Genomic DNA, 27,014 nt, shown 5'->3' with positions numbered 1-27,014 from the left:
TGCTCCAATATAACTACGTCCCTCCTCCAGTAAGGGGACCAAAACTGTATGCATTACTCCAGATGCCGTCTCACTAATGCCTTTTACATCTGCAGCAACACTTCCCTTCTTTTGTACTCTAATCTTTTAGTAATAAATACCTACTGCCATTCTAACATCTTGGATTTTACCATCAACCAGAAACTGAACTGGACTGGCCATATAAATGCTGTTGCTACAAGAGCTGGTCAAATGGTAAGAATGCTTGGTGAATAACTCCCATTCTGACTCCCTCAAGTCTGTCCATTGCCTACAAGGCAAACGTCAGGAGTATGATGGAATACTGTCAACTTTGCTGTATGGGTCCAGCTTCAAAAATACTCCAGAAGCTCGACACCACACATAATAAGGCAGCCTGCTTAATTGGCAACGCATCCACCAATTTAAATATTCTCTCCCTCCACCGCCAACATAGTGACAGCTGTATGTAGCATCTATCAGATGAAGTGCCACTGCATCTCACCAAATCTCTCTCAGTAGCACCTTTAAAACTAATGTCTTGTACCACCTAGAAGCTTAAGGCCAACAGATGCATATATCACAATAACTCTCCCATCAGAACATAACAGCATTGCGAGTGTACTGTACCTCAAGTCCTGCAATGGTACAAGATAGTTTGCCCTTACTTTCGTTGATGTTATGACAAGAAGATAGACAGCCAAGTCAAATCAACCTCCTTCTCCTTATATTTGGACCACAGTAAAATTAAAACATTCAATGACTGTCAAAATTGACCCAAATAGTTCCTAACCTGACTTTTTAAATAACTAATGCCAGGCATCAGGTTTATAACTTAAACAAAAGATTTAGCAATTTACAATAGTTTTAACAGAGCAAAGTTAAGCACAAGGTAATGTAATTAATGTCTATGATTGAAACCCAATTTTCTTTGATTCTAGCCCCTCACTCTCTCAAAGACAGCTCCTCAATCTCCACTGCTCTAGAGAAAACAACCTGAGTTTTTCGAGGCTTTCTTTATAGTTCATATTCTCTAATCCAGGCAGCATCCTGGTAAACTTCTTCTGCACCTTGTCCAAAGCGTCCACATCTTTCCTGTAATGTGGTGACCAGAATTGAAAGTAGTACTCTGTGTGGCATAACCAAAGGCTTATAAAGCTGCAAATGACATCCTGACTCTTGTACTCAGTTCCCTGACCAATGGATGCAAGCATGCCTTGTATCTCCTTTACCACCCTATCTCCTTGCGTGGCTACTGTCAGGGAGCTATGGACTTGGACCCCACGATCCTGTGTACGTTAATGCTGTTCAGAGTTCTGCCATTAACAGTACACTTTTCCTTAACATTTTATCTCCCAAAGTGCAGCACGTCATACTTACATGGATTACACTCTGCCATTTCTCCACCCATACCTACAACTGATCTATACCCCGCAGTATCCTTTCACAACCTTCTACACTAGCCACAACTTCACCGATCTTTGTATCATTTACAGACTTACTAAACCACCCATCTACGTTTTCATCCAAGTCATTTATATAGATCACAGACAGCAGAGGTCTCAGTACGGCTCCCTGTGGAACACCACTAGTCACAGACCTCCAGCCTGAAACACAATCTTCTATCACCACCCTCTGTGTTCTATGGGCAAGCCAATTCCAAATCCATGTGACCAAGTCACCATTGATCCCATGTACCTTAATCTTCTGGCTGAGTCTACCATGAGGGATCTTATCAAAAGGCTTTATTGAATCCATGTGGACAACATCCACTGTTTTACCTCATTGATTACCTTCGATGTCATCTCAAAAAATTCAATCAATCAAGTTTTTTTTAGATTAGATTAGATTACAGTGTGGAAACAGGCCCTTCGGCCCAACAAGTCCACACCGACCCGCCGAAGCGCAACCCACCCATACCCCTAAATTTACCCCTTACCTAACACTGCGGGCAATTTAGTATGGCCAATTCACCTGACCCTGCACATCTTTGGACTGTGGGAGGAAACCGGAGCACCCGGAGGAAACCCACGCAGACACTGGGAGAACGTGCAAACTCCACACAGTCAGTCGCCTGAGGCGGGAATTGAACCCGGGTCTCTGGCGCTGTGAGGCAGCAGTGCTAACCACTGTGCCACCGTGCCGCCCACTGCCACCGTGCCGCCCACAGGAAAACATAATTTGCTCTGCCAAAGTCATGCTGACTTTTGCTAAATTAGGCCATGCTTTTCCATATGCACGTAAATCCTATCCCAAAGAATTCTCTCCAATAGCTTCCCAATCACAAATGTAAGACCCACCGGTCTCTCATTTCCTGGATTTTGCCTCTTTCCCTTCTTGAATGGAGGAACAATATTAGCTATTTTGCAGTTCTCCGGGAGCTCTCCTATGTCTAATGAGGATACAAAGGTTAAGGCTCCAAATCTCCCCTTTTGCGCCTCTCAATAACCTGGGGTAGCTACCATCGTGCCCTGGGGACCTATCCACCTTAATGCTCTTCAAGAGACTCTCCTCAGGGAAGTGATGGCCCAGTGGTGTTATTAATGGACTGTTAGTCCAGAGACTCAGATGTTCTGGGCACTCCTGTTCGAATCATACCATGGAAGATGGTGGAATCTTGTTCACTTATGTTTTTTAGGAATGAAACAGCCGTCCTTACCTGGTCTGACCTACGTGTGACTCCAGACCCACAGCAATGCAGTTGACTCTTAAATGCCCTCTGGGAAATTAGGGATTGGTAACAAACACTGCTTAGCTAGTGATGCTCTCCGTGAGTTAGTAAAGAAAAAAAAAAACGCCACTTCTTTCCTTATCTCAAAATGCCCTGGTATATTAGCATGCTGCACACACATCTCACTACTCTCCATATCCTTCTCCTGGGTGAATGCTAAGACAAAGTCCTCATTTTGAATCTCACCCACATCCTCTGCCTCCAAGCACAAGTTTCCTCCTCTATCGTTGAGTGGTCCTACCTTCTTCCTAATTAACCTCTTGTTTTTAATGTTTGTATGGTATACCTTGGGATTCTGTTTAACCTTACTTGCCAAGGTCATTTCGAGGCTCCTTCTTGCTCTCCTAATTACCTGCTTGAATTCTTTCCTGCTTTCTTTATATTCCTCATAGGCCATGTCCAATTTTAGCTCCCTAAACCTTACAAATGCTTTTTTTTTTTCATTTTTACCAAATTCGCAAACCTCCCTTGTTATCCAAGTGTCCCTTACTTGCCATCCTTGTCCTTCCGGCTTACTGGAACATGCTGGTCCTGAACGGTCATCAGCTGGTCTTTAAACAATTCTCATGTCAAAAGTGGACTTGCCTGATGACCGCTCCTCCCAATTAACACTCCCTAGCTCCTGCATAATACTGATGTAATTTGCCCTCCCCCAGTTTAGTACCTTGCCACAAGTTCCTCACATTCATAGCTCTCTTAAAACTTAAGGAGTTCATTAGCTAGTACAAGTAAGAGTATGGCCCCTCCTCTAGTTGGACATATCATTTCAGGTAATCTCCTTGGATGCATTGACAAGTTCTGCCCCGTCTAAGCTGCTTTCTGTAAGGGATTCCCAGTCCGATGGGGAAATTAAAGACACCGACTATGACAACTGTTCTTATTGCATCCTTTCAATATCTGTCTTCATATTTGTTCCTTGATGTCTCGACGGCTGTTGGGAGGCTTATAATATAATCCTACAAGAGTTATTACACCCATCTAATTTTTGAGCTCTACCCATGTTGCCTCAGTGGATGAGCCCTCCAGAATGTCCTCTGAGTGCAGTTGTGACATTCTCCGTGATTAGTAATGCAGTTATTATGCGGAGTGAGTGAAAACAGTTGAAGACTGGCATCTGTGATATTGAGATATTCTATATAAGCCGGGATGTAATGCTGGAACACTGGTTGGGCCACAGCTGGGAGTTTTTGTACAATTCTGGTCAGCACGTTAGAGACAGTGCAGAGATTTGTGAGAATGTTCCAAGGGCTTGAAAATTGCAGCTGAGGAAAGATTGGATAGGCTAGGGAGTGTTTTTCTTAAAACAGAGGAGGCTGAGGATTGACTTAATCAAGGCATACAAAATAATGAGGGGGTGGATGGAGTGCTTCCCCTAGCAGAGGAGTTCGTTACTAGGGATACTGATTTAAAGTAACTTCCAAAAGGGCTTTGATAAAATATTGCATGTAAGGCTACTTAGTAAGTTGAGGTATGGAGAGGAGAATATTGGTTTGGATAGAGGATTGGTTAACTTAAAGAAGATGAGAGTTGAGAAAATAGGCATATATTCAGGTTGGCTACCTGTAACTTGTGGACTGTCACAGAGATCAGTGCTTGGGTCACGATTATTTACAATGTATGCAATGGAATCAGTGGTCAGCAGCAACTCCTGAGTTCAGATCCAAATCCACAGAAACACTCAGGGTGGGAACAACCTCACAGCGCCAGAGACCCGGGTTCAATTCCCGCCTCAGGCGACTGACTGTGTGGAGTTTGCACATTCTCCCCGTGTCTGCGTGGGTTTCCTCCGGGTGCTCCTGTTTCCTCCCACAGTCCAAAGATGTATTGGTGAATTGGCCATGCTAAATTGTCCGTAGTGTTAGGTAAGGGGTAAGTGTAGGGGTATGGGTGGTTTGCGCTTCGGTGGGTCAGTGTGGACTTGTTGGGCCGAAGGGCCTGTTTCCAAACTGTAAAGTAATCTAATCTAATCTAAACCTTCTTGTGCCCTCAGAACAAGGTTTGACTAATGGGCTTTTTGAAGACACTTAATTTCTTTTGATATAATTATGTTTGGCTAACAGGAATTCCGGACTTGGTTAGCAGAGGAGTGGGGTCGTACACTGGAGGATATTTTCCATGAGCACATGCAGGAGCTGATCCTTATGAAGTTTATCTACACCAGCCAATATGAGTGAGTGACTGTTGACCATCTTCTGGAACCTTTAGTAATCAGCCTGAGCCCAGGGTGTGGTTGGCAGGGGTTGGGGCCTGGCCAGCAAGAGACAGAAGAAGAGCCGAAGGTGCCCATCCCCAAAAGGTTTTGCTCCATTGTGTTCTTGAGGGGTGAGGGAGCTTCCACGTAACCACTCTTTAATTCTTACTTAATTTGGCAACAATCATGTCTTTTTGAAATTTGCTCGTCATCCTCTTGAGTGTTGGAAGAAAAACTAAAATGTGGCCCCTTACAGCAAAAGGTGCACGGTACTGCTGTTAACTGAATGACTTTGACAGATCTTTGCCATGTGGTCAGTGCAGCTTCACCAGGTGAGATGTGGATGTGTAATGGGCAGATCAGGACATGGTATCGGTATTGTTGGCGTTGATGATCAAGCATTGGGGAAGGTGATTTCAGCCTCTCTCAACAGGAGAATGAGGTGTTCTAATGTCTCATGTTTGTTTCAGTAACTGCCTGACATATCGTAGGATCTACTTACCGCCATCTGCTCCAGAAGACCTTCTCCCACCTGGTCTCTTTAAAGGAACATATGGAAGCCACGGGCTGGAGATAGTAATGTTGAGCTTCCATGGAACCCATATCAAAGTAACAAAAATCACTGTAAGTGACTATGTTCTGTTCATTCTAGAAATAGTGTACATCCCTCAGATCTGTGGCAGTAGTTCCTCAGTGATCTACTCCCAGTGGGATGGCTCCACAATACTGCCTGGCTCCCCTGTGACATGCCCAGGTTTGGCCTTGGGATGTTTGAAGGTGGTGAAAATTCTTTAAATAGTGATGGAGACCAGAACCCAGAACAGAAACTCCTTTGGGCAAACTTCTGCTAGGAGACTGTTCCTCATGTGGAGGGCTTCCTTTTTCTGGGCAATCAAGTGAAGTGATTGACATAATTTCCTAGATTTTTAAGTTGTCTTGGCAATCTAGTCCTGTTACTGATAATTATCAAAATATTAGTAAATTGTTTGAGTGCCAGGATGAGTGAGATCCTGCTTGGTTCAACTGATGCAGTGTACCTCTCAGCCCAGTTGCTAAGTATTGGATCCCTACGGTAGTTAACTCAGAGAAAGTGAGGACTGCAGATGCTGGAGGATCAGAGTCAAGAGGGTGGTGCTGGAAAAGCACAGGTCAGACAGCATCCGAGGAGAAGGAGAATCGACGTTTCGGCCATAAGCCCTTCATTCTTGATGAAGGGCCTTTGCCTGAAACGTCGATTCTTCTGCTCCTCGAATGCTGCATGATCTCCTGTGCTTTTCCAGCACTGTACGCTCAACTCCCTGCTGTAGTTGTTGAACTGAGTTTAGATTAGATTCTCTACAGTGTGGAAACAGGCTCTTCGGCCCAACAAGTCCACACTAACCCTCTGAAGAGTAACCCACACGTACCCATTTCCCTCCGACTGATGCACCTGACACTATGGACAATTTAACATGGCCAATTCAGCTGACCTGCACATCTTTATACAGGGCATTGGCGAGGCCTCTTCTGGAATACTGCATCCAGTTCTGGTCTCCCTGTTACAGGAAAGATATGATTAAGCTGGAGAGGTTTCATAAGAAATTTAGCAGGATGTTGCCGGGAATGGAGGGTTTGAGTTATAAGAGAAGCTGGATAGGCTAGGAGATTGAGGAGTGACCTTATAGACGTTTATAAAACAATGTTGGGTATAGATAAAGTGAATGGCAAATGTCTTTTCCCTGGGATAGGGGATTTCAAGACTAGGGGGCATATTTTTAAGTTGAGAGGAGAAAGATTTAAAGACACAAGGGGTATTTCTTTTGCACAGAGGGTGGTTCATGTACGGTGATTGCGAGTGCAGTTACAACATTTAAAAGACATTTAGATAATTACGTGATTAAGAAATGTTTAGAGGAAAATGGGCCAAGCGCAGGCAGGTGGGACTAGTTTAGCCTGGGATTATGGTCGGTTGGGAATGACTGAACTATAAAGGATCTGTTTCCCTGCTGTTTGACTCTGACTCTGAATGAGTTCTGAATTGTTGACAGATCAATCTTTTAGAGGAGACATTAACCCATTCCTATTGAAAGGCCATCAAATGATCCCATGGTAGTGACTCAAAGCTAACTCGGGACTTTCCTTATTGAGTTCCTGCGTCATTAGATATTTTCTTATCTATGTTCCCCTAATGATCTGACTCAACGACCATGTCTCAACTAGCATTGTAACAAATCGTTCATCTGGTTATTCATTTTCTATTTATGGCATCTTGCTTTGCACTAACAAAAATTTTTCAAATGGCGAGAGTGTTGTTGGCTGGGCTAGCACTTATTGCCCATCTCTGGTTGCCCCTTGAGAAGATGATGATGGGTTGCTGACAAATGGACAAGCGTATGGACGTACATGAAATAGTTTAGGTTAGATGGTCTTCAGATTGGTATGACAGGTCGGCGCAACATCAAGGGCCGAAGGGCCTGTACTGCGCTGTAATGTTCTATGCTGCATTGAATTGCTGAAGTCCATTTGGTGCAGGTATACCCACAATGCCATTAGGTATTTAACCCAGTGACACTAAAGGAACAGTGATATATTTCCAAGTTTTTTTTTGGTGTGTGACTCAGAGGAACTTGCAGGTAATGGTGTTGCCATGTATTTGCTGCCCTTGACCATCTACATGGTTCTGGTCATGGCTTTGGAAGTTATTGTCTGAGGAACCTTGATGGATTTCTGCAGACATTTTGTAAGTAATACACACTCATGCTACCAAGGATCGGTAGTAGAGAGAGTGAATGTTTGTAGATGTGTTACCAACTAAGCGTGCTACTTTATTCTGGATGTTGTCAAGCTTTTTGTGTGGCTGGAGCTGCACTGACCGAGGCAAGTAGGGAGTATTCCATCACAACCATGATTTCACCTTTAGATGATGGAGGGTTTTGGGGAGTCAAGAGGTGAGTTACTTAAAGTCATGGAGTGCATGCCGACCAGATTTAATCCAGTCCCATTTGTCAACATTTGGTTCACATCCCTCCAAATCCTTCCTATTCAGATACACATTCCATATACCCATTAAATGTTGTAATTGTGCCAGCCTCTACCACTTCCTTTAGCAGCTCAATCCATGCATGCACCACCCTCTGAGAAAATTTGCCCGTTAGGTCCCTTTTAAATATTTCCTGTCTCACCTTAGCCATATGCCCTCAAGGTTTGGACTCCGCTACCCTGAGCCCCTCAATTTTAGAAACATTTAATAGGTCACCCCTCAGCCACTGCTGTAGAGAAAATATCTCCAGCCTATTCAGCCTCTCCCTAAAGCTCAAACCCTCCAACCCCAGCAACACCCTTGTGAATTTTTTCTGAAACCTGTCAAGTTTAACAACATCCTTCCTATAGCAGAATATTGAATGCAGTATTCTAAAAGTAGTCTACTTGCAGCAGAACTCCTAGCCTCTGAGCTGCTCTTGTAGCCACTGTATTTATATGGCTAGTCCAGTTCAGTTGTTGGTCAATGGTAACCCTCGTTGATGGTTGTGGTTCAGTGATGGTAATTGAATATCATGGGTGATGGTTAGATAGTCATTGTCTGACACTTGTGTGGCATGAATGTTATTTGCTACTTGTCACCTGAAGCCTGGATGTTGTCCAGATCTTGCTGCATTTGAACACAGATACTTCAGCATCTGAAAAGTCACAAGTGGTTATGAACATTGTGAAATTACGAGCGAACGTCCCGTCTTCTGATCATGACGGAAGGAAAGTCATTGATGAAGCAGTTGAGAATATGAGGCCAAGGATGCTACTTTGAGGAGTTTCTTGAGATGTCCTTGAGCTGAGATGACTGACCTCCAACAACTGCAACCATCTTCCTTTGCACCAGGTATGACTCCAAATGGCAGTTTTCTCCTTGATTCCACACTCAGTCAAATATGGCCATGACATCAAGGGCTGTCACTCTTTCTTCACCTCTGGAATTTAGTTCTTTTGTTCATGTTTAAATCAAGGCAGTAATGAAGTCAGGAGCTGAGTGGCCCTGGCAGAAACCAAACTGAGCATCACCGAGCAGGCTATTGCTGAACACGTGCTGCTTGACAGTACTGTTGGTGACACCTTCCATCATTTTACTGATGGTTGAGAGTAGATTGTTGTGGCGGTAGTTGGTTGGGTTGAATTTCTCTGTTTTGTTCCTGTACAGGGCATGCTGGGCAATTTCCCACGTCAGACAAATGCCAGTGTTGGAGCTGTACGAGCACAGGTTGTCTAGGGGTGCAGCAAGTTATGGAGCTAATGTCTTAAATACCATTGCCAGAATATTGTCAGGACCCATAGCCTTTGCAGTGTCCAAGCCTCCAGCCATTTGTTGATGTCATGTGGAGTAAATTGAAGTGACTGAAGACTGAAATCTGTCGTGGTTAACCAAATGTATTCCTTGGATGACAGGACTGATGTTTGAGGAGAGATTGAGTCAGCTGGATTATATTTGCTGGAGTTAAGAAAAATAAAGGTAGCGGGGGTGGTGGAGGGGTTGCATTCTTACAGAAAATCCCAACAAGAGTTGATGGGATAGATAATAATCCTCATTGTGGGAGATTGCAAAACTTGGGCCATAGTTTGAGGATGAGGGGTGAACCTTTTAGGACTGAGATGTGGAGAAATCTCTTCACCTAGAGGATGGTGACCCTGTGACATTCACTGCCACAAAGTAGTTCAGGTCAAAACATTGTGTTTTCAAAAAGAAGATAGATATAACTCTTGTGGCTAAAGCAATCAAGGAAATTGCAGTATGAGCAGGATTAGAGTAGTGAACTTGATCAGCGATTTGAATGATGGAGCAGGTTTGAGGGGTTGAATGGTCCACTCCTCTTCCTGTCTTATATTTTCTATGTTAGGGACCACTAAGATGGACCATCCACTCAATACTTCTGGTTGATGATTGTTGGGAATAACTCAGCCTTATCTTTTGCACTGATGTGCTGGGCTCTTATGCCATTGGGTATGGGAATATTTATGAAAACTTCTCCAGTGAATTGTTTAACTGTCTATCACCACTCACAACTGGATGTAGCAGGATTGCAGAGCTTAGATTGATACAAAAACAAAAGTTGCTGGAAAAGCTCAGCAGGTCTGGTGGCATCTGTGAAGAGAAATCTGGGTTAACGTTTCAGATCCAGTGATTCCTCCTGAGAAGGGCCATCAGACCTGAAACATTAATCCTGATTTCTCTTCACAGTTGGCTAGACTTCCTGAGCCTTTCCAGCAACTTGTGTTTTTGCTTCTGATTTACAGCATCTGCAGTCCTTTCGGTTTTTATTTAGGTCTGATACATTGGTATCAGATTGCTCAGCTCTGTCTATCATTTTCTGTTTATGCAGTTTGGCATACAAGTAGCCCAGTTTGGTATCTTCACCAGGTTGACGCCTCATCTTCAAGTTTGCCTGGTGCGGCTCCTGGCTTGCCCTTCTGTGCTCTCCATTGAATCAAGGTTGATCCCTTGCCTTGATGGTAATGATTGAGTGGGGTATATGTTGGGCCGTGAGGTTGCAGATTGCCCTGGAGTACAACTCTTCTGCTATTGATGGCCACAGCGCCTTGTGAATGCCTTGTTGAGTTGCTAGATCTGTTTGAAATCTGCCTCGTTTAGAATGTTGATATTGCCACACAACACAGTGGAAAGGTTTTCTCAATGTGAAGGCAGGACTTTGTCTCCATAAGGACTATGCAGTGGTCGCTCTTACTGATACTGTCACAGACAGATGCATCTGCAGCCAGCAGATTGATGAGGATGGTTCACTCACCACCACCTGCACACCATGTCTATCCGTCATCTCCTTTTGCACTCAGAATATCTTGATCAGTAGTAATGTAGCCGGGCCACTCTTGATAGATATTGAAGTCACCCACCTCGAGTACATTCTGTACCCTTGCCAACCTCAATGCTTTCTTCGACTGGTGTTCGTAATGGAGGAGTACTGATTCAGTAGCCAGAGTAGAGGTGGGACCTGGAGATCAGGAGATTAATGGCATCGGTAGACAGTGTTATAGCCTCTCAGGGCAATTCCCTCCCAACAGTTTACCACTATGCCGTTGTGTCAGTGGGTTATAATGACATTAAGATATGGTTTCATAAATATGACTAGTCTGTGAGACAGCTGTCTCAATTCTGGCACTAACCTCCTGGTGCTAGTAAGGAGGACTTTGATTTGATTTATTATTGTCACATATATCTAAGTATAGTGAAATGCTTTAATTTATATGCAATACAGGCAGATCGTAACATACAACAATCATAGGGTGATCGAACAAAGTATGGACTACAATGTTGCAGCTGCAGAGAAGGTGCACAAAAAGGAAGACCAACATTTAAATTTGAAATTTGAGAGTTCCATTCAGAAGTTTAATAATAGCGGGGAAGAAGCTGTTCTTGAATCTGTTGCTACATGTGTTTAAGCTTTAGTATCTTATGCCTGACGGAAGAGGTTAGAAGAGATTATAACAGAGGTGGGATGTGTCTTTGATGTTGGCTGCCTTTCCAAGGCATCAAGAAGTATAGGTGGAGTCGATGCAAGATTACTTGTGTGATCGACTGGGCTGTGTGTGCAACTCTTCGTAGTTTCTTACGGTCCTGGACAGACCAGTTGCCGTACCATGTCGTGATGCATCCAGATAGAATGCTTTCTATGGTGCATGTGTAAAAGTTGGTGAGAGTCCTTATGGACATGCCAAATTTCCTTAATCTCCTGAGGAAGAAGTGTTGTTGTGCCCGTCCTGACCATCACATCAACGTGGGAAGTCCAGGACAGATTGTTGTTGATCACTCCTAGGAACTTGACAATCTTGACCATCTCTACCACAGCACCATTGATATAGACAGGAGCATGCCCCCCTCCATGCTTCCTGAAGTCGACGATCAGGTCTTTAGTTTTGCTGATGTTAAGGGACAGATTGTATTCAGATAACAGTGTCGCCAAATACTTTATCTTTTTCCTGTATTCTGTCTTATCATTGTTTGATATCCAGCCTACAACTGTGTGTGTCATCCGTGAACGTGTAGTTGTAGGTCTGATGAAATTTAGCCACATAGTCATGAGTATGCAGGGACTAGAGTCAGGAACTAAGTATGCATTCTTGAGGATTGTCGCAAAGCAGAGACCTAGGTCTTAGAGTTTGGAGATTAGTTTGGTTGGTATTATAGAATCATAGAGATGTACAGCATGGAAACAGACCCTTCATCAACGGGTCCGACCCGTTCATGCCGACCCGATATCCCAACCCAATCAATCTAGTCCCACCTGCCAGCACCCGGCCCATATCCCTCCAAACCCTTCCTATTCATATACCCATCCAAATGCCTCTTAAATGTTGCAATTGTACCAGCCTCCACCACTTCCTCTGGCAGCTCATTCCATATACATACCACCCTCTGCGTGAAAAAGTTGCCCCTTAGGTCTCTTTTATATCTTTCCCTTCACACCCTAAACCTATGCCTTCTAGTTCTGGACTCCGACCCCAGGGAAAAGACTTTGTCTATCCATGCCCCTCATAATTTTGTAAACCTGTATAAGGTCACCCCTCAGTCTCCGACGCTCCAGGGAAGACAGCCCCAGCCTATTCAGCCTCTCCCTATAGCTCAAATCCTCCAACCCTGGCAACATCCTTGTAAATCTTTTCTGAACCCTTTCAAATTTCACAACATCTTTCTGATAGGAAGGAGACCAGAATTGCACACAATATTCCAACAGTGGCCTAACCAATGCCCTGTACAGCCGCAACATGACCTCCCGACTCCTGTACTCAATACTCTGACCGATAAAGGAGAGCACACCAAATGCCGCCTTCACTATCCTATCCACCTGCGACTCCACTTTCAAGGAGCTATGAACCTGCACTCCAAGGTCTCTTTGTTCAGCAACACTCCCCATGACCTTACCATTAAGTGTATAGGTCCTGCTAAGGTTTGCTTTCCCAAAATGCAGCACCTCGCATTTATCTGAATTAAACTCCATCTGCTTCTCAGCCCATTGGCCCATCTGGTCCAGATCCTGTTGTAATCTGAGGTAACCCTCTTCGCTGTCCAGTACACCTCCAATTTTGGTGTCATCTGCAAACTTACTAACTGTACCTCTAATGCTCGCAGCCAAATCATTTATGTAAATGACAAAAAGAAGAGGACCCAGCACCAATCCCTGTGGCACTCCACTGGTCACAGGCCTCCAGTCTGAAAAACAACTCTCCACCACCAGCCTCTGTCTTCTACCTTTGAGCCAGTTCTGTATCCAAATGGCTAGTCCTCCCTGTATTCCATGAGATCTAACCTTGCTAATCAGTCTCCCATGGGGGAACCTTGTTGAATGCCTTACTGAAGTCCATATAGATCACATCTACTGCTCTGCCCTTATCAATCATCTTTGTTACTGAAAGCAGCTGGAGTCAAGAAGTAGAATCCTGATTATTGTCCAAATGCTCCAGGAATGAGTGTAGGGCTAAGGGAAATGGCATCTGCCATGGACCTATTGCGCAGATAGGCAAATTACAAGAGATCGAGGTAGACTGGCAGGCTAGAAGTGATATTGGCCATGACTAAGCTCTTGAAGCACTTCCTCATTATGGAGGTCAGAGCCACCAGGTAGTAGTCATTGAGAAACAGTGCATGTATTTTCTTTGGTTGTTAGTGGTCTCCTTAATGAAACCTATCACCCTCACCTTAACCTCCTTCCACCTATCACATTTCCAACGCCCCTCCTCCCTACCTTTTATCTTAGCCTGCATGGCACACTTTCCTCATTCCTGAAGAAGGGCTCATGCCTGAAATGTCGATTCTCCTGCTCTTTGGATGCTGCCTGATCTCCTGCGCTTTTTCAGCAACACATTTTCAGCAGTGGTCTCCTCATCTCAGTCTAAAATTGGTGTCCTTTTATTCTAAGCCTGTGCCCTCTGGTCATAGACTCTTCCACGATAGGAAACATCCTCACAGTATTTACCTTGCCAAGCCCCTTAAGAATCCCATATGTTTCAATGAGATCACCTTTCATTCTTTTAAACTATAGTGAGTAGAGTCCCAACCTGTTAGCCTTTGCTCATAAGACAATCCCTTCATACCAAAGGATCATCCTAGTGAACCTTCTCTGAACTGCCTTCAATGAAATACTGAATTTCCTTTAATAAGAGGACCAAAACTACTTTCTGTACTCCATATGTGGTCTCACCAGCACCTTGTACAGTTGCAGTAAGACTTCCCTTTTCTTATACTCCAACCCCCTTGAAATAGGGCCAACATTCCATTAGCCTTCCTGATTATGTGCTGCATCTGTGCTCTAGCTCACTTTTGTGTACAAGGACTCCAAGTCCCTTTGAATGCAGATTTCTGGAGTTTTTCTCCATTGAATACTGTTCTTTTGATCTCCCTTCCAAATGAACAGTTTAAAATTTTCCATGTTATGTGCTATTTGCCAACTCACTTACCTATCTATGCTTCTTTTGTAAACTATTTGTACCCTTCTTGCAACTTGCTTTTCCCCTATTTTCGTGTGGTCTGCAAATTTAGCTACAGTACATTTTGTGGAACCCCACTGGTAACAGGATGCCAACCTGAAAAACATCTCATTAATCCACTTGCTGTCTCCTCCCCATTAGCCAGTTCTCTGTCCAAAACAATATGCTGCCTTCAAAACCATAACTTAATCTTTTGTGAGACCTTGAATGCCTTATGGAAGTCTAGATATCACACATCTAGTTCCCCTGTATCCGCTCTGGTTGAGAGTTCCTAGAAAAACTCTTAATAAATTAGTTAGTGACCATTTCCCATTTCATGAAGCCATGCTGATTGCTTGATTAGATTATGATTTTTCAAATGTGCTGCCATTACATAATTGATTCCAATACTTTTCCAACAATAGATGTTGGAAAATCAGCCTCTAGGTACCTGCTTTTTGTCTGTCTCCCTTCTTGAATAGGGGTGTTACGTTAGAAGTTTTCCAATCCTCCAGTACTTCTCCAGAATCAAGGATTTTTTTAAAATTACAACTATTGCAATCCACAATCTCTGCAGCTATTGAGCTGATTGAGTCCTAAAGGACGTAGCTGCTAGATTTGGTCTGCGGTAGGTGGTTAGGGAACCAACAAGAGGGCAAAACAAACTTTACCTCATCCTTGCCAATCTGTCAGTTGCAGATCTGTGACAGTATTGGTAAGAGTGATCGCCACACAGTCCTTGTGGAGACAGGTCTAGCATCTCAAGACTGGGTATCCATGAGGTTCTGTGGGCCATCAACAGCAACAGACTTGTACTCCAAGATGATCTGTAACCTCATGGCCTGGCATATCCCCCACTCAACTGTTACCATCAAGCCAGGGCATTAGCTCTGGTTCAATGGAGAGTGCAGGAGGCATGCCAGGAGCAACGCCAGGAAAATCTGAAGATGGGTTGTCAACCTGGTGAAGCCACCAAAACAGGACTACTTGCATGCCAGATGGCATAAACAGTGAGTGATAGAAATGTATAAAATAGGTGCAGGAGTAGGCCCTTTGAGCCAGCGCAGCCATTCAATACAATCATGGCTGATCATGCAATCTCAGTATCCCATTCCTGCCCTCTTCCCGTACCCCTTGATCCCTTCAGCCACAAGGACCATGTCCAGCTCCCTCTTGAGGCCACTTCATTAGATATATTCAACAGTTTCCTGTGGGAGAGAATTTCACAGGTTCACAACAGAGTGACGAAAGTCTTCCTCACCTTGGTCCTGAATGGCTTACCCCTCATTCTTATACCGTGACCCCTAGTTCTGGACTTAGCCAACAAAGAACACCTTGTGGGCGGCACGGTGGCACAGTGGTTAGCACTGCTGCCTCACAGCGCCAGAGACCCGGGTTCATTTCCCGCCTCAGGCGACTGACTGTGTGGAGTTTGCACGTTCTCCCCGGTCTGCGTGGGTTTCCTCCGGGTGCTCCGGTTTCCTCCCACAGTCCAAAGATGTGCAGGTCAGGTGAATTGGCCATGCTAAATTGCCCGTAGTGTTAGGTAAGGGGTAAATGCAGGGTTATGGGTGGGTTGCGCTTCGGCGGGGCGGTGTGGACTTGTTGGGCCGAAGGGTCTGTTTCCACACTGTAAGTAATCTAATCTTAAAAAAAAAAAAAAATTTACAGCCCAGGAACAGGCCCTTCGGCCCTCCAAGCCTGAGCCGATCCAAATCCACTGTCTAAACCTGTCACCCAATTTCTAAGCATCTGTATCCCTCTGCTCCCCACCTACTCATGCATCTATCCATACGCATCTTAAATGAATCTATTGCGCCTGCCACTGCTTCTGCTGGCAACGCTTTCCAGGCATCTACCACCCTCTGTGTAAAGTATTTGCTGCGTGTACCCCCTTAAACGTTTCACCTCTCCCCTTGAAAGCTTTATTGAATCCTTCACCCTGGGAAAAAGCTTATCTCTATCTGCCCAGTCTATACCCTTTATGACTTTGTAGACCTCAATCACTTCCCCCTCAATCTCCTTTTCTCTAATGAAAACAATCCTAACCTACTCAACCTCTCTTCATAGCTAGCACATTCTTAATGCATCTAGCTTGCCCAGTCCCATCAGGATTTTATATGGTTCTATGAGATCCACCCCGGCCCCCCCCCCCTCATTCTTCTAAATTCCAGCAAGTACAAGACCAGTGGATCTAGGTTTTCCTCAAATATTAGGCCTGCCATCCTGGGAATCAGTCTGGTAATTTTTTGCTGGACACACTCAATAGCAAAAACGTCCTTCCTCAGACTAGGAGACCAAAACTGCTCACAATACTCAAGGTGTGGCCTCACCAAGGCCCTATATAACTGCAGCTGAAAATGTGTTGCTGGAACAGCGCAGCAGGTCTGGCAGCATCCAGCCCTGAAGAAGGGCTTATGCCCGAAACGTCGATTCTCCTGTTCCCTGGATGCTGCCTGACCTGCTGCGCTGTTCCAGCAACACATTTTCAGCTCTAATCTCCAGCATCTGCAGACCTCACTTTCTCCTCCTATATAACTGCAGCGAGACATCCTTATTCCAACACTTGATTCCTTCGTCCAAATCAGTCATATATTAATGTATATTGTGAACAGCTGGTGTCCCAGCACTGAACCCTGCAGCACCTCACTTGTCACTCTGAAGAGGACCCATTTATTCCAATTGTCTGCAGCCCTTTCTGGCATCTATGGAACTTTGTCAAAAGACTTTTGAAAGTCCAGGTACACAATATCTGATTCACTGTTGTTAACTCTAATAGTTTTTTTTTAAAGAATGGAGTTACATTAGCTACCCTCCAATCCATTGGAATTTTTAGAGGGTCGACAGAATGCTGGAAAATGATCACTAATGCGTCCATGATTTCTAGGGCCACTTCTGAGGATTTAGTGGGTTTCAATCCCATGATATTCCCTAATACTATTTCCTGACATTGACCAGTTTGGGCCAAAGAGCCTGTGTCCTTGCCGTATTATTCTGACTCTAAGTGCCAAATGGATAATCCATCTTGGTCTCATCTAGTGGTCACATACTAGGCTGGAGCCAATTTGATTCATTCCATGTAATATCATGGAAGGATTGGAGACTTTGGATACTGCAAAGGCTGTGGGCCCTGACAATATTTGGCAGTAGTACTGAAGATTTCTGTCTAGAACTTGCCACTCCCTTCGCCAAGCTGTTCCAGTACAGCTACAACACTGGTATTTACCTGACAATGTGGAAAAATGCCCAGGTATGCCCTGTACATAAATCGAACACAGCCACATCAGTCTACTCTCAATCATTAATAAAGTGATGGAACATGTCATCAACATTGCTATCACGCAGCACCTGATCAGCAATAATGTGCTCATTTTTTGCCTACTTTGGGTGCCGCCAGGGCCACTCAGCTCCTGCCCTCATTACAGCCTTAGTTCAATCACGGACAAAAGAGCTGAATTCCAGAGGCAAGGTGAGAGTGATAGCTTTTGACATCAAACCTTCATTCAACTGAGAGTGGCATCAAAAAGCCCTAGCAAAACTGGAATCGGTGATATCAGGGAGCAAACACTCTGGCTATTAGAGTCCTGGCTGTTAGAGTCCTAGCTGGCACATAAATGGTTGTGGTTGTTGGAGGTCAGTCATCCTAGCTGCAGAACATCTCTGTAGGAGTTCGTCAGAGTAGTGTCGCAGGCCCAACTATTTTCAGCTGCTTCATCAATGACCTTCCCTCCATCATAAGGTCAGAAGTGAAGATGTTTGCTGATGATTGCACAAAGTTCAACACCATTTGCAATTGCTTCAATACTGAAGCAGTGCACATTCAAATGCCACAAGATCTGGACAATATCCAAGCTTGGGTTGACAAGTGACATTCATGCCACACAAATGCTAGGCTATGATCATCACCAATAAAAGGCAATCTAACCACTTCCCCTTGACATTCAGTGGTGTTGCCATCTTCCATTACCAACATCCTGAGGGTTACCACTGCCCAGGAATTCAACTGGACTGACCACATAAACAGTGGCTACAAGAGCAGGTCAGAGGTTAGGAATACTGGGTGAGTAACTCCCCTCCTGACTACCCAAAGCCTGTCCACCATCTACAAGGCATAAGTAAAGAGTGTGATGGAATACCCTGCACTTGCCTGGATGAGTGCAGCTGTAACAACACTCTAGGAGCTTGATACCACCCAGGACAAAGCAGCCTGCTAGATTGGCATTCCCTCCACCACTGACGCTCAGTCGTAGCATTATATACTGTCTACAAGATGCACTGCAGGAATTCACCAAAGGTTCTCAGCACCTTTCAAATTCTCAACCAGTTCCATCTAGAAGGACAAGATCAGCAGATACATGGGAAACTTGAAGATGGTGGTGTTCCCTCAAAGTTATTCACCATCCTGACTTAGAAATTTATTGCTTTCACAGTTGCTGGGTCAAAATCCTGGAATTCCAGCCCTAATGGCATTGTGGGTCAGCTCACAGCATGTAGACTGCAACAGTTCAAAGATGCAGCTCACCACCTTCTCAAGGGCAACTAGCGAGGTGCAATAAATGAAGAAGGGCTTTTGTCCGATACGTCGATTTTCCTGCTCCTCGAATGCTGCCTGACCGGCTGTGCTTTTCCAGCACCAGTCTGATCAAAACTCTCGGTTCCAGCATCTGTCGTCCTCACTTTTACCTAGGTGCAATAAATGCTGGCCAGCCAGCGACACCCACATCCCACAAATGAAATAAAAAAACTAATTATTTTAGGATCCTAAGATATAAGCTATCTGCCTTTAGCCCCATTAATTGTCTAATACAACAACCTAGAAGTGTGGCATTCCAACCGGAACTCTATAAACAAACATATCGAGTTCGACCCCATCTATCACCTCCTGAGAAAAAGAACAGGAAATGACATAACCACAGGAAATGACATCACCAACCCACGGAAACCCAAACCTATAAATAGAAAGCAGAAATCATCAGCAGTGCTTCGCCCGGAGGCCCACTGAAGATGTTATCTAGTAGGGTGACGAAATGTCTGGAAATGAACCTTCCAGCTCAGCGAGCAAACCTTCAACCAGAACCTCAATCTGAGCTACAAATCTTCTCAAAACCCGCTACAACAATTTCCATGTCACTTAATTCCTCCCTTGTATCCTTTAGTATTAATACAATCCCCTTCTAAAGTGTATTTCACCGTGAAGACGAATGCAAAATATCTATAACTCCTGCCATTTCTTTGATCCCTATAGCCATCTCCTTAGATTCATGTTGTAAGAGGCCTATGTTCACTTTGAGCTCTTTCCTTTCTATCTAATTAAAGAAACTCTCATTGTCTACGTCAGTTTTTAATATCCCTTCATAGTTTGGGTGAAGATTTGTAGCTCGGGTGCTCGTTGTTGTGGTTCTGTTCGCCGAGCTGGAGGTTTTGGTTGCAAATGTTTCGTCCCCTGTCTAGGTGACATCCTCAGTGCTTGGGAGCCTCCTGTGAAGCACTTCTGTGATCTTTCCTCCGGCATTTGTAGTGGCCTGTCCCTGCCGCTTCCGGTTGTCAGTTTCAGCTGTCCGCTGTAGTGGCCGGTATGTTGGGTCCAGGTCGATGTGTTTGTTGATGGAGTTTGTGGATGAGTGCCATGCTTCTAGGAATTCCCTGGCTGTTCTTTGTTTGGCTTGCCCTATGATAGTAGTGTTGTCCCAGTCGAATTCACATTGCTTGTCATCTGCGTGTGTGGCTACTAAGGATAGCTGGTCGTGTCATTTCGTGGCTAGTTGATGTTCATGTATGCGGATTGTTAGCTGTCTTCCTGTTTGTCCTATATAGTGTTTAGTGCAGTCCTTGCATGGTATTTTGTACACTACATTGGTTTTGCTCATGCTGAGTATCGGGTCCTTCGTTTTGGTGAGTTGTTGTCTGAGCGTGGCTGTTGGTTTGTGTGCCGTTATAAGTCCTCGTGGTCGCAGTAGTCTGGCTGTCAGTTCTGAAATGCCCCTGATGTATGGTAGTGTGGCTAGTCCTTTGGGTTGCAGCATGTCCTCGTTCCATTGTCTTTCTCTTAGGCATCTGTTGATGAAATTGCGCGGGTATCCGTTTTTGGCGAATACCTTTTACAGGTGTTCCTCTTCCTCTTTTTGCAGTTCTGGTGTGCTGCAGTGTGTTGTGGCCCTTTTGAATAGTGTCTTGATGCAACACAAACGAAGTAGGAAGAGAGTAGGAACAGTAGTAGACTCGCCAACTTTAAGGGCATTAAATGGTCATTGGATAAACATATGGATGAAAATGGAATAGTGTAGGTTAGTTGGGTTTCAGATTGGTTTCACAGGTCAGCGCAACATTGAGGGCCAAAGGGCCTGTACTGAACTGTAATGGTCTATGTAATATTAAAAAGCCATTTTTTTTCCTGATTTTTTTTATTGAATTCAAATTCTATCATCTGCTCGGGTGGGATTTGAAACCTAGGTCCCAGAAAGCTGGTATGAACCTATAGAGTGTCTGGGGCTCAGTACCAACAAGTCTTTCAAGAGGTCATAGCTATCTTGAGATTGGGGCAAGTGTGTACTGGGATATATTAGAATAAAGGAGAATTTGGACAAACTGGTTTCTGGATTAATAGCCCAGTGTTAATACCTTTAGGCCATCGCCTCATCAGTAAATTTGCACTGAAATTGAAATGAAAATGTTTCAAGACACAATTTTAGTACCCCAGAATAGTACTGAATAAAGCAATGACCTATGGGTGCGACAGAATGATGAAAACTAACCTTTTGTTTATTTTGAACATTGAGTACAGGGAGACCCGAATGTACCTGCTGGTCAGCTGACTTTGCACATTGATGTCACTCGGCCTGTCCTATTTCCTGACGTCGAACATCTTCGAAGTTTCGACAAGCTGTCTCAAATTGTGCTGGAAGTTCACCAACAAGTGCAATGTGACCAACAGAATCAGGAGCACTGGCATGACAGCTCTCAACAAAATCCAAGCAGCTTGCAGCCTACATGTAATGGTGTCCAAGAACCAGAAGACCAAGAAAAGAAAGCTGCTGGGATGAGCACAACGCTTGAGACAGGGGAATCAAAGGGAGCAACTGCAGGAGGGTCACCAGCACCGTCAGTGCCTGGGCAACCCTTTGTGCTACCTGTGGGAGTGATGGCTCGAAATGAAGTGTATCCAAGAACATGTAGGGCCTGGTAAGGAACTGCAGAGTGCATGGGCTAAATACCAACAAACCTTTCAAGAGGTCAAAGGTAACATTTTGATATTGGGGAAAATTATGCCCTGGGATATCCTAGGATAAAGGGGAATTTGGACAATCTGGCCAAATAGGCAGGCAGACAATAGATTGTGAATGGGCAAAACTGTGACACATGCATTTCAGTGTAAGGTTATCCGCTTTACACTTTGAAATATGCTGTTTGATCAATTTGAACAAAGAACAGTACAGCACAAGAGGACCTTCAGCCCCCCCAACCTACACTCATGCATGACTCCCTTCTAAACTTAAAAGCCTTTTGCCTCCTCATGGTCCCTATCCTACTACTCCTTGTCTATTCACTTATCTGTCAAGATGTCTCTTAAACATTGCCATTGTATCCACCTCCATCTACACCTCTAAGGTGGTACATTCCAGGGCACATAGCACACTCAGTGTAAAACAAAACCTTCCAGCATCTCCTTTAAACCTGTCCCTCTTGCCTTTAACTTCGATAGTTGAGATTTCCACCTGGGAAAAGACTCCAACTGTCCATTCTATCCATGTATCTCATAAATCTGTAAACTTTTATCAGGTCATTCCTTAGCTTCTGATGTTAGAATGAAAAACAAACCAAGTTTGATTAATCTCTCCTCATAGCTAATATCCTCCAAACCAGACTTCACTCTAATAAACCTTTCCTGTGGCCCCTTTAAAGACTCCATATCCTTCTGGTTGTGTGGCGACTAGAACTCTCTGCAATATTTTAAATGTGGCCTAATTAAACACCTGTACACTTTCTTAATATTCGTTCATGGGACGAGAGTGTCACTGGTTAGACTAGCATTTATTGCTCATTTCTAATTGGCCAGAGGGCAGCTAAGAGTCAACTGCATTGTCATGGTCTGATGTTACATGTAAGCTAGACCAGGTAAGGATGGCAGATTTCCCTATATGACATTAGTAAACCAGGTGGGTTTGTCTGGCAGATTTTTTCACAATTTTGTTTAGTGATTCTGAATATTGTCTCTCTGCTTCATATTAGTTTTTATGGCACAGGCCTGATCGCAGGTCATGGATTCACCAGCCCCGAAAGGACACCTGGGCTTTTTGTCCTATTTGATGAGCAATGTTTTGGCTTCATCTGGCTGGATCTGAAATCCTTCAGCTTGTACAGCAGGATTGAAGACTCGCTAAGAAGCGCACAAGCTCCTTTCAGAGAAGCTTTCGAATTGATGCTCAAAAGTATGCAATCATGGACGTCCTGACTAATGTTCGTTCTCGGGGAACGATGTGTTGCAGCTCTGAGAAATCACAGTTGTGTGAAGCAGTCCCTCCCCATGTACACTAAAGCATGCACTTTGGAAAGAAAGCCTGGTGTTTGAAGTTGCCAGAACCACATATCGCCTGCTCCTCACCTTAACCCCCACCCTATCTCACCTGAGCTACTACCCGAAGGTAAAATTGCTGCAATGGTTTCGTAAAATGTTTTTCAGAGCTGCCTTCGTGGACTGAGCAGAGAAAGCAATGTAGATGGGAGTGTGGAGAACACCAGTGCTCACTTTTGCATTAGCATGAAAGATGGGATGAATGTTGATTTGAATGAAGCTTTGCTGTCCTCTGAGCAAACGTTGATGGTTCATTGAGGGGTTCTGAGGGACTTTGTCTTTTAATTTTGTTACAAATAGTTAAACACCTTTACTTTGACTGTGTTTGGAGAGAGAGAGAATGTCAAGGAAGTGATGATTTTTATTTTTAATGACACAAACAAGATTATACATGAACTGAGTGTTTCATACACCTCATCACATTCTTGAAACCTGAAAATTATGACATAGTGATGCTAAATCAGGAATTAAAGTGTTATTTAAATTTTGGTTTATACTGTTATGCTTAAAAGACTTTAATTTATGTTAAAATTTATAAAGAATTCAGTTTAATGCTTTAATGTTTGGAAATTATTCAGTTTTATCTAAGACCTAATTAAAAGAAACTTTTGGAAGTTGTGCTGTGTGTTGTTTCCTGCCTACATTGAGGACAAACTGGAATCGCAGAAATATAATCCCATATTTACTGAGGTTTCCAGGAATCTGCAAGCCTATGAATCAGAGGCTGGGTACTTTGCAGTGGGTAATTTATCTGACTCCCCAGAGCCTATCCACAATCTGCAAGTGTTTCATCAACTCTACTTTAGAACACAGGACAGTACAGACCCTTCAGCCCTTGATGTTGTGCCGTCCTTTTATCCTACTCTAAGATCAGACTAAACTATATATCTTTCATTGTCCAACTTCCATGTGCCTATCCAAGAGTTGCTTAAATGTCCTTAATTTTTCCGACTCTACTACCACTGCTGGCAGTGCATTCCACAGATCCACCACTGAGGAAAGAACCTACTGCTGATATCTCCTCTAAACTTTCCTCAGTTACCTTAAAATGTATGCCCCCTCAAAGAAAGAGAACAAAGAAAATCTACAGCCCAGGAACAGGCCCTTTGGCCCTCCAAGCCTAAGCTGATCCAAATGTACTGTCTAAACCTGTCGGTCAATTCCTAAGCATCTGTATCTCTCTGCTCCCCACCTACTCATACATCTGTCCCGATGCATCTTAAATGAATCTACCGTGCCTGCCTCTACCACCTCTGCTGGCAATGCGTTCCAGACGCCCACCACCCTCTGTGTGAAGTACTTACCACGTGTATCCCCCTTTCAACTTTCCACCTCTCACCTTGAAAGCATGACCTCTCGTTATTGAATCCCTCCCCCTGGGAAAAAGCTTGTCTCTATCCACCCTGTCTATACCTTCATGATTTTGTAAACCTCAATCAGGTCCCCCGTCAGTCTCCTTTTTTCTAATGAAACTTAACCTCTCTTCATAGCTAGCACCTTCCATACCAGACAACATCCTTGTAACCCTTCTCTGCACCCTCTCCAAAGCGTCCACATCCTTTTGGTAATGTGACGACCAGAACTGTACACAATATTCTAAATGTGACCGAACCAATGTCTTGTACAATTTTAACATGATATGCCAACTCTATTCTCAATACCCCGTCCAATGAAGGCAAGCATACTATATGGCTTCTTGACCACTCTATCCACCTGTGCAGCAACCTTCAGGGTACAATGGACCTGCACTCCCAGATCTCTCTGCTCAGCAACTTTCCCAAGGCTCTTCTTTTCATTGTATAATTCGCTCTATAATTAGACTTGCTTAAATGCATCACCTCACATTTGTCTGGATTGAAAGCCATCTGTCACTTTTCCGCCCAACTCTCCAGTCTATCTATATCCTCCTGTATTCTCTGACAGTCCCTTATGCTTTCTGCTACTCCACCAATCTTTGTGTCATCTGCAAACTTGCTGATCATACCTCGTTATAGATGTTTCCACCCTGGGAAAAAGTCTCTGGCTATCCACTCTTTCTATGCCTCTCAACAGCTTGTACACCTCTCTCAAGTCTCCTCTCATCTTCTTTGTTCTAATGAGAAAATCCCTAGCTCCCTCAACCTTTCTTCAGTCACCAGTCCAGGCAGCATCCTGGTAAATCTCCTCTGCACCCTCTAAAGTTGCCAAATCTTTCCTATAATGAGATGTTCAGTTCTGGTCGCAATGTACTCGATGTACTCATATACTCTCCATATTCCCTAATTTACTGAGAGCCAATCTGTCTATCTCAGTGTGAACTGTATTCAGTGGTGGAGCGTCCACTACCTAAAGAGAATTCCAAAAGTCCAGAATGCTTTGAGTTGATTACTTTTTCCTCCTCTGCTGGATTTTCGGTGCTATATTCTGAGACTGCATCCTGATATTAGATTACCTGACCAATGAAAACAGAGTCAGTGTCTACCTTGTTAAGCTGCTTCTGAATCTTGTATGTTTTAATGAGATCTTTCATTCTTCTGAACTCCAAAGAATAGATTCCATTTACTTAGTATCCCATTGTAGGAAAATCACCCTCTCCCAGGGTAAATTTAGCAAGCCATTGCTGTATTACTTTCAATGCAAGCATATCCCTACTTCATCTTAAAAAACAAAGCTACAAAGTATTTGTTACATGGTCTCACCAAAGTCCTGTATAGTTGGAGCAAGACTTCATTCCTATACTGCGACCCCATTGCAATAAAGTCAAAGACCCCCAGAAGGACAAGCGGGAACTTAAGAAAGCAAAAAGGGGGCGTGATAAAGGACCAGTGAACAGGATTAAGGAGAATTCTATGATAAGTACATAATATAAGAAATAGGAGAAGGAATAGACCAGCTGGCCTGTCAAGCCTGCTCTGCCATTCAGTAAGATTATGGCTGACCTTTTTATGGATGCAGGTCTACTTACCTATCTGTTCACCATAACCCTTAATTCCTTTACTGTTCAAAAATCTATCAATCATTGCTTTAAAAGTGTTCAATGAGGTAGCCTCAACTGTTTCAATGGGCAGGGACTTCCATAGATTCACAACCCATTGGGTGAAGACGTTCTTCCTCAAGAAAGGCAAGGATGGTAGGTGTAGGGAATGCTGGATGACGAGAAGTTGAGGTTTTACTCAAGAAAAAGAAAGCATGTCAGGTATAGACAGCAGAGTTCGAGTGAATCCTTAGGGTATAAAGGCAGTAGGAGTATCAATGTCAATTTCACCAGTTTCCTCATCTCCCCTCCCACGCTATCCCAGATCCAACATTCCAACTCAGCACTGCCCTCTTGAACTGTCCTATTTGTCAATCTTCCTTCCCACCTATCTGACCTATCACCAACTTCATCTATCGCATTCCTAGCTACCTTCCCACAGCCCACCTCCTCCCATTTATCTCTAAGCCCCACATTCCTGATGAAGAGCTTATGCTTGAAACATCGACTCATGCTCCCCAGATACTGCCTGACCAGCCGGGCTTTTCCAGTGCCACACTTTTTGACTGATCTCCAGCGAGGAGAAAGTGAGGTCTGCAGATGCTGGAGATCAAAGTTGAAACTTTATTGCTGGAACAGCACAGCAGGTCAGGCAGCATCCAGGGAACAGGAGATTCGACGTTTCGGGCACAGGCCCTTCTTCCTGAAGAAGGGCCTGTGCCCGAAACGTCGAATCTCCTGTTCCCTGGATGCTGCCTGACCTGCTGTGCTGTTCCAGCAATAAAGTTTCAACACTGATCTCCAGCATCTACAGTCCTCACTTTCTCCTACCCACTTGAAAAGTCTGAGTTAACTAGGATAATCAGCATGACTTTGTCAGATGGAGGTCATGCCTAACAAATTTGTTAGAATTTTTTGAAGATGTGATCAAGTGTGAATGTGGGAAGTTCAGATAATGTAGCTTATATGGATTTTAGCAATGCCTTTGACAAGGTCTCACATGGGATACTGATTGAGAAGGCTAAAGCACATGGAATTCAGGGAAACTTGGTGAGATGGATCAGAAATTGGCTTAGAAATAGGACACAAAGATAGTGGTAGAAGAATGTTTAAGTGACAGGGGGACAGTGTC

At 44.0% G+C, this 27,014-nt stretch overlaps 1 protein-coding gene across 5 annotated transcripts in view; it reads left to right on the top strand.

The window, feature by feature from the left end:
• fbxo31 (F-box protein 31) overlaps positions 1-23,547 on the top strand; it is a 54,068-nt gene extending 30,521 nt beyond the window's left edge. For all 5 annotated transcript variants that reach the window (XM_087995643.1, XM_043706472.2, XM_043706473.2 and 2 more), the window contains 4 exons: positions 4,789-4,898; positions 5,390-5,543; positions 21,142-21,539; positions 22,587-23,547. In XM_087995643.1, coding sequence (XP_087851769.1) covers positions 4,789-4,898; positions 5,390-5,543; positions 21,142-21,539; positions 22,587-22,809 — 885 coding nt within the window. In that variant the 3' untranslated portion in view covers positions 22,810-23,547. The remainder of the gene's footprint in view (positions 1-4,788; positions 4,899-5,389; positions 5,544-21,141; positions 21,540-22,586) is intronic.
• The last annotated feature ends 3,467 nt before the right edge of the window (positions 23,548-27,014 follow it).

Source organism: Chiloscyllium plagiosum, unplaced genomic scaffold, assembly GCF_037043375.1.
Source record: "Chiloscyllium plagiosum isolate Xiang-an unplaced genomic scaffold, Cpla_swu_hap1 HiC_scaffold_17, whole genome shotgun sequence".
Classification (NCBI taxonomy): Eukaryota; Metazoa; Chordata; class Chondrichthyes; order Orectolobiformes; family Hemiscylliidae; genus Chiloscyllium; species Chiloscyllium plagiosum.
This window is presented reverse-complemented; position numbering and strand designations above follow the sequence as displayed.